Here is a 10,000-nt window from a genome sequence, read left to right as displayed (position 1 = left end):
TGTTGTGTTCTATCCCTACCCTATCCTCTCCTCTCCTGAATCCTGTCCTGTCCTATCCTCTGTTCTGTTCTATTCTCTATCTTCTATTCCATTCCATTCTATTCTATTCTATTCTATTCTATTCTATTCTATTCTATTCTATTCTATTCTATTCTATTCTATTCTATTCTATTCTATTCTATTCTATTCTATATTCTATTCTATTCTATTCTTATTCTAATTCTAATTCTATTCCATCCCATAATTCTATTCTATTCTATTCTATTCTATTCTATTCTATTCTATTCTATTCTATTCTATTCTATTCTATTCTATTCTATTCTATTCTATTCTATTCTATATTCTATTCTATTCTTATTCTAATTCTATTCCATCCCATAATTCTATTCTATTCTATTCTATTCTATTCTATTCTATTCTATTCTATTCTATTCTATTCTATTCTATTCTATTCTACTCTACTCTACTCTACTCTACTCTACTCTACTCTACTCTACTCCACTCCACTCCACTCCACTCCACTCCATTCCATTCCATTCCATTCCATTCCATTCCATTCTATTCTATTCTATTCTATTCTATTCTATTCTACTCTATTCCATTCCATTCCATTCCATTCCATATTCTATTCTATTCTATTCTATTCTATTCTATTCTATTCTATTCTATTCTATTCTATTCTATTCTTCTATTCTATTCTATTCTATTCTATTCTATTCTATTCTATTCTATTCTATTCTATTCTATTCTACTCTATATTCTATTCTATTCTATTCTTATTCTAATTCTATTCCATCCCATAATTCTATTCTATTCTATTCTATTCTATTCTATTCTATTCTATTCTATTCTATTCTACTCTACTCTACTCTACTCTACTCTACTCTACTCCACTCCATTCCATTCCATTCCATTCCATTCCATTCCATTCCATTCCATTCTATTCTATTCTATTCTACTCTATTCCATTCCATTCCATTCCATTCCATTCTATTCTATTCTATTCTATTCTATTCTATTCTATTCTATTCTATTCTATTCTATTCTATTCTATTCTATTCTATTCTATTCTATTCTATTCTATTCTATTCTATTCCATCTTTATTCTATTCTATTCTATTCTATTCCATTCCATTCCATTCCATTCTCTACTCTACTCTACTCTACTCTACTCTACTCTACTCTACTCTATTCTATTCTATTCTATTCTATTCTATTCTATTCTATTCTATTCTATTCTATTCCATCCCATTCTATTCTATTCTATTCTATTCTATTCTATTCTATTCTATTCTATTCTATTCTATTCTATTCTATTCTACTCTACTCTACTCTACTCTACTCTACTCTACTCTACTCTACTCTATTCCATTCCATTCCATTCCATTCCATTCCATTCCATTCCATTCCATTCCATTCTATTCTATTCTATTCTATTCTACTCTATTCCATTCTATTCCAATTTCTATTCTGTTCTGTTCTGTTCTGTTCGTTCTGTTCTATCCCTACCCTATCCTCTCCTCTCCTGTCCTCACGTGGTCACCCTTGGCTTCCTCCTGCAGATGACCGGGTGGACCAGCGGACCTGTCTGATCTGCGGGGACCGAGCCACGGGCCTGCACTACGGCATCATCTCCTGCGAGGGCTGCAAGGGCTTCTTCAAGCGCAGCATCTGCAACCGGCGGGTCTACCGATGCAGCCGTGACAAGAATTGCGTCATGTCGCGCAAGCAGCGCAACCGCTGCCAGTACTGCCGACTCCTCAAGTGCCTCCAGATGGGGATGAATCGGAAAGGTGACGATCAGGCGGGAAGGCCCGGGGCGGGGGGGGCGGGGAACACATGGTAGCAGCCTTCCAGCACAGGGGAGTCCTCGACTTACAAAATTCGTTCGGTGGCCGTTCAAAAAGTTAACGACGGCACTGGGGGGAAAAAAGCAACTCTGGGCCGTTCCCCCCCCCCCCCCGTTTTGGCAGGGTCCCGTGATCAAAATTCCGACGCTTCGTGTTTATGACCGCCGCTGTGTCCCGAGGTCACGTGATCCCTTTTTGTGACCGTCCAATAACCAAAGTGGAGAGGGGGGGGGGCGGAAAGCCAGATTCACTTAAACAACCAGGTTGCTAACATACTAACTGCAGTGATTCGCTTAAGAACTGAGGCGAGAGAAGTCGTGAAAGAGGGCAAAGCTCATTTAAACGACGTCTCACTTAAGGACGGAAATGTTGGCCTCGTTTGTGGCCATAAGTCAAGGGCTACCTGTATTTGAGAGGGGGGGGTGCCACAAAGAAGAGGTGGGGTCCTCCCGTTCCCCAAAGCGCCCGAAGGCAGGACAAGAAGCAACGGATGGAAACTGATCAAGGAGAGAAGCAACCTGGAATTGAAGGAGAAACTTCCTGACAGTTAGAACAATTAACCAGTGGAACAACCTGCCTCCAGAAGCTGTGAATGCTCCAACACTGGAAGTTTTTAAGAGGAGACTGGACAGCTATTTGCCTGAAATGGTGTAGGGTTTCCTGCCTGAGCAGGGGATTGGACTAGAAGACCTCCAAGGTCCCTTGCAGCTCCATTCTGATTGATGGATTGAAATGGTCTGGGGTCTCCTGCTTGAGCAGAGGGCTGGACTAGAAGACCTCCAAGGTCCCTTCCTGCTCCATTCTGATTGATGGATTGAAATGGTCTGGGGTCTCCTGCTTGAGCAGAGGGCTGGACTAGAAGACCTCCAAGGTCCCTTCCTGCTCCATTCTGATTGATGGATTGAAATGGTCTAGCGCAGGGGTCTTCAAACTTGGCCCTTTTATGACTTGTGGACTTCAACTGCCAGAATTCCTCAGCCAGCATGCCTGGCTGAGGAATTCTGGGAGTTGAAGTCCACAAGTCATAAAAGGGCCCAGTTTGAAGACCCCTGGTCTAGCGTTTCCTGCTTGAGCAGGGGGCTGGACTAGAAGACCTCTAAGGTCCCTCCCAGCTCTATTCTGGTAGATATTAACCCTTGCAGAGTCAAATCCTTGAAGGCCACCGAGGAAGGCTAGATTGACTCACCTGGAGCAGAGGCTGGTGGTGAACTTCCTTAGCTGGAAGTTCTCTTTCTCTTTGGTGCCTGTTTCGCTGCTGGTGGAAGGTCCAAGAATGGGGGAAGCTGGGCTGGGAGAAGGTCAGGTAAGGGTCCCAAAGGTGGTTTTCCACAAAAACAAAAAAAAAACAACCCTGGACTTTCTCGAAAATGTTTTTTGGCTTCTCATCCGAGAAGAGCTGGAACTGAAGAAGCTTCTTGGAATGAGAAATGTTTTTGGAGTGGGTGGGGGACCAAGAAAGTCCAGTTGCTTCTTGGAAAAGCACTTTTGGGACCCCTACCATGAGCTGGACTTCCTTGGACTGCAAGGCGATCAAACCGGTCAGTCCTAGAGGAGATCCACCCTGACTGCTCTTTAGAAGGCCAGATCCTGAAGCTAAAACTCAAATCCTTTGGCCACCTAATGAGCAGGAAGGACTCACTGGAGAAGAGCCTCATGCTGGGAAAGGTTGAGGGCAAGAGAAGAAGGGGACGACAGAGAATGGGGTGGCTGGATGGAGTCACTGAAGCAGTAGGCATGAGCTTAAATGGACTCCAGAAGATGGTAGAGGACAGGAAGGCCCGGAGTAACATTGTCCATGGGGTCGCCATGGGTCAGACACGACTTCGCAACTAATAACAACCATGAGCTGGGTGATTGATAGATATCAGATTGATATCAGATAAAGGCAGAAGCTCAGCCCAAAGGGAGGTCTTGTGGATAGGTCAGTCATCAAGGGCGAGAGCGGAATTTGCCCTGAAAGATCAGTTTGGCTTCGGCTGATCTCTGTGAGGGTCTTGAGTAGTAGGAAAGAGGGACAGACAGAGGGGAAAGAGAGAGAGAGAGAGATAAAGAGAGCAGAGAGACAGAGAGACAGAGGAAAGAGAAAGAGAGAGGAAAGAGATAAAGAGGAAAGACAGGAAAGAGAGGAAAGAGGAAAGAGATAAAGAGGAAAGACAGGAAAGAGACAGGAAAAAGACAAGAAAGAGATAAAGAGATGAAAAGAGAGACAGGAAAAAGGAAAGAAAGGAAAGACAGGAAAGAGAGGAAAGAGATAAAGAGTTGGAGAGAGACAGGAAAAAGAAAGGAAAGAGGAAAGAGATAAAGAGGAAAGACAGGAAAGAGAAAGGAAAAAGACAAGAAAGAGATAAAGAGATGGAAAGAGACAGGAAAGAGGAAAGAGATAAAGAGGAAAGAGAGGAAAGAGATAAAGAGGAAAGACAGGAAAGAGAAAGGAAAAAGACAAAGAGATGGAAAGAGACAGGAAAAAGGAAAGAGGAAAGAGATAAAGAGGAAAGAGAGGAAAGAGGAAAGAGATAAAGAGGAAAGACAGGAAAGAGAAAGGAAAAAGACAAGAAAGAGATAAAGAGATGGAAAGAGAGACAGGAAAAAGGAAAGAGAAAGGAAAGACAGGAAAGAGAAAGAGGAAAGAGATAAAGAGGAAAGACAGGAAAGAGGAAAATGAGACAAAGGAAAAAGGAAAGATGGAAAGAGAGGAAAAAGAGAAAGGAAAGGAAGATAAAGAGGAAAGAGAGAGGAAAGACAGGAAGGAGATAAAGAGGAAAGACAGGAAAGAAACAGAAAGAGGAAAGAGAGATAGACAGAGTGGTGGGTCATTGAGCAGCCTTCCTTCCCATTATCCTAGGATGGTGGAAGCCACTGTGACTTTGGAGAAGCTTCAAAAGCTGCTGTCCAGCTTCTGGGCTGCCCCTTTAAGAAGTGGCCCGTTTCTTTCTCTGCCTCTGCTTGGCCCTTGGATGCCGGCTTTCTATCGGACCCCCCCTCCCACCCCCACCCCCAAAAAAGCAGGAAACGAGAAGCTTTTCCCAGGGGGCAGCAGCTGGTCTGGTGTGCGGCCACCAGAGGGAGCCTGCAGGTCTTCGCCCAGCCGTGGCCAAGGATGCAACGCACAACTGGAGTCTCTGGAAAGCCTCCCGTATTTTTTTTTTTGGGGGGGGGGCTGCAGACCTGCTTAAGCAAGCAAACAAAAGCCAGCCTGCTTTAGCCCCCCCCCCAGCTCACCCAACACCCCCACAAGGGAGAGCCCCCCCTTTTTTTCCCCCTGGCCAGCGTGGCTTCCCCCCCCCCCCCGGAGAAGAAAAGTTGCACAGATCCGTCTCTCTGCTCTTTCTTCCCGTCCACAGCTGGCACCGCTTAAGACTATTAATTTAGGGCTCGCTAAATCCAGGATCACCTGCAGTTGGTGGTTGGTGGGGGGGGGCCCACCCTGGTCCGAAGAGTCCCGATGAGCACAAAACAGGTCACGTAGCGCCTCCTCCTGGTCAGGACCTGGTATGACAGCTACAGTCAAGGGGAGGCGGTCTCCAGGCCTCCTCCCTCAGCAAAAGACTCTCTAAATCGGAAGGTCCCCAACTTTTTTGGGGGGCGCCAGGGATCACCGGTTCTGCGGAGAGAGGTTTCCCCGCGGGCCGGAGCGGGCGTGGTTTCTTGTGCTGCCTGCAATCCCGCGGATGGGGCTTTTGCGTGTTAGTGCGGACCGGTTGCTGGCACGCCGCGGACCGGTCCCGGTCCACGGCCCGAGGGTTGGGGACCCCTGCTGTAAATAAGTGGGGGGGGGGAATGACAGATACATCTGGTTAGGCTGTACAGAGGCGGCCCGTGGATGGTTAGATGGGCACCTTGCACGAGTCCTGACCAGCTTTCCTTTGCCTTCCTTCCCAGCCATCCGCGAAGATGGCATGCCGGGGGGCCGGAACAAGAGCATTGGACCCGTCCAGGTGAGCCCCTGCACCTTGCAAGGTGTGGCTTTGCCGCTGCCTCTGCAAATTCCCACCTGTCCCTCCCCCCAGAGGGTGGGTTTGGCTTCTTTTCAGCTGCTCGAAGAAGCCCTCAAGCCAGATCCGAGCGATCCCAATTTTTCACCCTCTTCTCCCTGGTTGTTTTTCTTTTTTCTTTTCCCCCCCGGGGCAGATCTCCGAGGAAGAGATCGAGCGGATCATGTCCGGTCAGGAATTTGAAGGGGAGGCCAACATCTCCTGGTGCAACAACGGGGACAGCGACAACAGCTCCCCGGGCAACGGGGTGTCGGAAAGCAACCAGCCTTCCCCGGTCTCCACGCCGTCTTCCAGGTGGGACTCCCCGGAGGACAGACGGCAGGACTTGGGGCAAGGAGATTGGGGAGGGGGCGTTCAGATCGGGGTGTGTGTGTGTGGGGGGGTGTCTCTTGCCCTCCCTTCTCTCTCAGCCCTGCTTTTCCTCTCCCAGTAGGTCTGTGGAGATGAACGGGTTTACGGTTCTCAGGGATCAATACATGGGCACGCCGGTCTCCGCCCCCTACCAGTACCTGCCCCACCTTCTCAGCTGCCCCACTCACACCGCCCTGCTGCCCCCCCAGCCCCGTAGCCTTGACCCCCAGGCCCACGGACTCCTCATCAGCCAGCTGGTGTCCGCAGAGGACCTGGATCCCTTGGGCACCCCGATGCTGATTGAAGACGGGTGAGTGTGCTCTGCTCTTCTCCCCCTCTTGGCAGGGAGGACAGTTCACCAGTGGAACGGCTTGCCACCAGAGTTTGTGCGTGCTCCCACGCTGGAGGTTTTTTAAGAAGAGACTGGACAGCCGTTTGTCTGAAATAGGATACAGTCAGCTGATTCAGCAGCGGGCTGGACTACAAGACCTCCAGGGACCCTTCCAACTGTGTTATTCTCTTCTCTCCTATTCTCTTCTCTTCTCTTCTCTTCTCTTCTCTTCTCTTCTCTTCTCTTCTCTTCTCTTCTCTTCTCTTCTATTCTATTCTATTCTATTCTATTCTATTCTATTCTATTTCATGTTCTGTTCTATTCTATATTCTATTTTGTTCCATATTTTATTTCATTCCATTCCATATTTTATTTCATTCCATTCCAATTTCTATTCTTATTCTATTCTATTCCATTCCATTCTATTCTATTCTATTCTAGTCCCTATTGTATTGTTCTGTTCTATTCTATTCTATTCTATTCTATTCTATTCTATTCTATTCTATTCTATTCTATTCTATTCTATTCTATTCTATTCTATTCTATTCCACATTCTGTTCCATTCTATATTCTATTTTGTTCCATATTTTATTCCATTCCATTCCAATTCTATTCTTATTCTATTCTATTCCATTCCATTCTATTCTATTCTAGTCCCTATTGTATTGTTCTATTCTAATCTATTCTGTTCTATTCCATTCCACTCCACTCCAATTTCCATTCTATTCTAGTCTGTTCTGTTCTGTTCTATTCTATATTCTATTTTGTTCCATATTTTATTTCATTTCATTCCATATTTTATTCCATTCAAATTTCTATTCTATTCTATTCTATTCTATTCTATTCTATTCTATTCTATTCTATTCTATTCTATTCTATTCTATTCTATTCTATTCTATTCCACATTCTATTCTGTTCCATTCTATATTCTATTTTGTTCCATATTTTATTCCATTCCATTCCAATTCTATTCTTATTCTATTCTATTCCATTCCATTCTATTCTATTCTAGTCCCTATTGTATTGTTCTATTCTAATCTATTCTGTTCTATTCCATTCCACTCCACTCCAATTTCCATTCTATTCTATTCTGTTCTGTTCTGTTCTATTCTATATTCTATTTTGTTCCATATTTTATTTCATTTCATTCCATATTTTATTCCATTCAAATTTCTATTCTATTCTATTCTATTCTATTCTATTCTATTCTATTCTATTCTATTCTATTCTATTCTATTCTATTCTATTCTATTCTATTCTATTCTATTCTATTCCTTTCTTTGCGTGTCTGGCTGAGGAATTCTGGGAGTTGAAGTCCAACAAGTCACAAAAGAGCCATGTTTGAAGACCCCTGGCCTATACGTATGTTGTATACAATATGTTTTAAATGTGTGTTATGTGTGTGTACACTTTGAGAGCAAGCAACTAGATTTCATTTTTAATGGGTGCCGTTGTGCCCACAGGGGGGGAAAAAACCCCAATAAAGGTTATCTAATCTAATCTTAATCTTGGCCTCCCAAAAAAGGCCACAAATTTAGCGTCGGTCTCCTAGGAGAAGCCGGGACCCCCTTTTTGCTGCCCCATGCCAACCTCTTGGCTGTTCCCGGCTCCCCCAGGTACAGAGTGACCCAGGCCGAGCTGTTTGCCCTGCTGTGTCGGCTGGCGGACGAGCTGCTGTTCCGGCAGATCTCCTGGATCAAGAAGCTGCCTTTCTTCTGCGAGCTGTCCATCAAAGACTACACCTGCCTGCTCAGCTCCACCTGGCAGGAGCTGATCCTGCTCTCCTCCCTCACCGTCTACAGCAGGCAGATCTTCGGGGACCTGGCGGACGTCACCGCACAATATGCACCCTCCGATGACGAGCTTCACAGGTAAAGGCTCGCCGGGGGGGGGGGGTTCTGAGGGTGGGTGGCTTCCTGGCATCGCCCAGGCAGGTAACATCATCAGTGCTGGGAGGGAGGGTTCTCGGGGGGAGGAGGAGGAGGATGGGTCTTTGGTTGGAGAAGGCCAGTTAAGAAGGGAAAGGAAGGGAATGGAATACGGCATAGAGTGTAGAGTAGAATAGGAGAATGGAATATGGAATAGAATAGAATAGAATAAGAGTAGAGTAGGATAGGATAGGAAAGAATGGAATATGGAATATGGAATAGAATAAGAGTACAGTAGAGTAGGATAGGATAGGAGAATGGAATATGGAATAGAATAGAATAAGAATAGATTAGAGTAGAGATAGGATAGGATAGAATGGAATATAGAATATAGAATAGAATAGAATAAGAATAGAGTAGAGTAGAGTAGGATAGGATAGGATAGGATAGGATAGGAGAATGGAATATGGCATGGGATGGGATGAGATGAAATAGAAATAGAATAGAATAGAATATGGAATAGAATAGAATAGAATAGAATAGAATAGAATAGAATAGAATAGAATAGAATAGAATAGAATAGAATAGAATAGAATAGAAAATATGGAATGAAATAGAACAGAATAGAATAGAATAGAAAATATGGAATGAAATAATAGAATAGAATAGAAAAGAAAATATGGAATGAAATAATAGAATAGAATAGAATAGAATAGAATAGAATAGAATAGAATAGAATAGAATAGAAGATAGAGAATAGAATAGAACAGAACAGATTATAGATAGATAGAATAGCTTATAGATAGATGAGATAGATTAGATAAGATAGAATAGAATATATATGTGTGTGTATATATGTGTGTTTGTATATATGTGTGTGTGTGTGTATATATGTGTATGTATATGTGTATGTGTATAAGTGTTTGTATATATATGTGTGTATGTGTGTGTGTGTTTGTGTTTGTGTGTGTATAAAGGTAAAGGTTCCCCCGCACATGCATGCTAGTCGTTTCCAACTCTAGGGGCCGGTGCTCATCTCCGTTTCAAAGCCGAAGAGCTGTCCGATATATATCAGGGCCCTGATACCTCCAATTCTACGTGGGGAAAAACCCAAATGACCAAAGATCTACACACACACACACACACACACACACACACACACACACATATATATATCCTTAGCAGAAAACGGAATATGTAGGAATGTAAATATAGAGGAATATAAATCCTTCCACCATCCAGTCAGAGCTGAAAAAAAGCATCTTTGGGGCAGTCAGTCAGTGAACCGTCGTAAATCCAGGACTGTCTGTACATGGTGTTTGAAGAGACATCCAGGTGTCCCCTCTGTCCCCTCAGATCATCGCTTCCTCCCCCCTCCTCCCCCCCCCCACCATCATTGTCTGCCCTCCTTGTATTCTGGGGGCTTCTTGATCAGCCAGACCCGAGCATCTCCTTGAACCCCTCCCTCCTGCTGTTCTCCAGGCCCCCCCCCGCCCCAAAACCAGCTTTGAAAACACCTCTCCCCACCCACCCCCATCCCCGCAAAACCCCAATAAAGGAAGGCCTCTTTTCCAGATGTGGATTCTGCTCTTCTTTGCAACGAGCCCC

The 10,000-nt window shown here is 44.6% G+C and overlaps 1 protein-coding gene across 1 annotated transcript in view; it reads left to right on the top strand.

Annotated features, from left to right (window-relative positions):
- The window catches only part of NR6A1 (nuclear receptor subfamily 6 group A member 1), a 66,179-nt gene that overhangs the window by 50,010 nt on the left and 6,169 nt on the right, over positions 1-10,000 (top strand). The window contains exons 4-8 of the mRNA XM_081339628.1: positions 1,563-1,793; positions 5,730-5,785; positions 5,979-6,136; positions 6,276-6,503; positions 8,141-8,395. Coding sequence (XP_081195754.1) covers positions 1,563-1,793; positions 5,730-5,785; positions 5,979-6,136; positions 6,276-6,503; positions 8,141-8,395 — 928 coding nt within the window. The remainder of the gene's footprint in view (positions 1-1,562; positions 1,794-5,729; positions 5,786-5,978; positions 6,137-6,275; positions 6,504-8,140; positions 8,396-10,000) is intronic.

Source organism: Vipera berus (assembly GCF_964194415.1).
Source record: "Vipera berus genome assembly, chromosome: 15".
Lineage (NCBI taxonomy): Eukaryota > Metazoa > Chordata > Lepidosauria > Squamata > Viperidae > Vipera > Vipera berus.
Note: the sequence above shows the minus strand (reverse complement) of the source record. Positions and strands in the feature narration are given on the sequence as shown.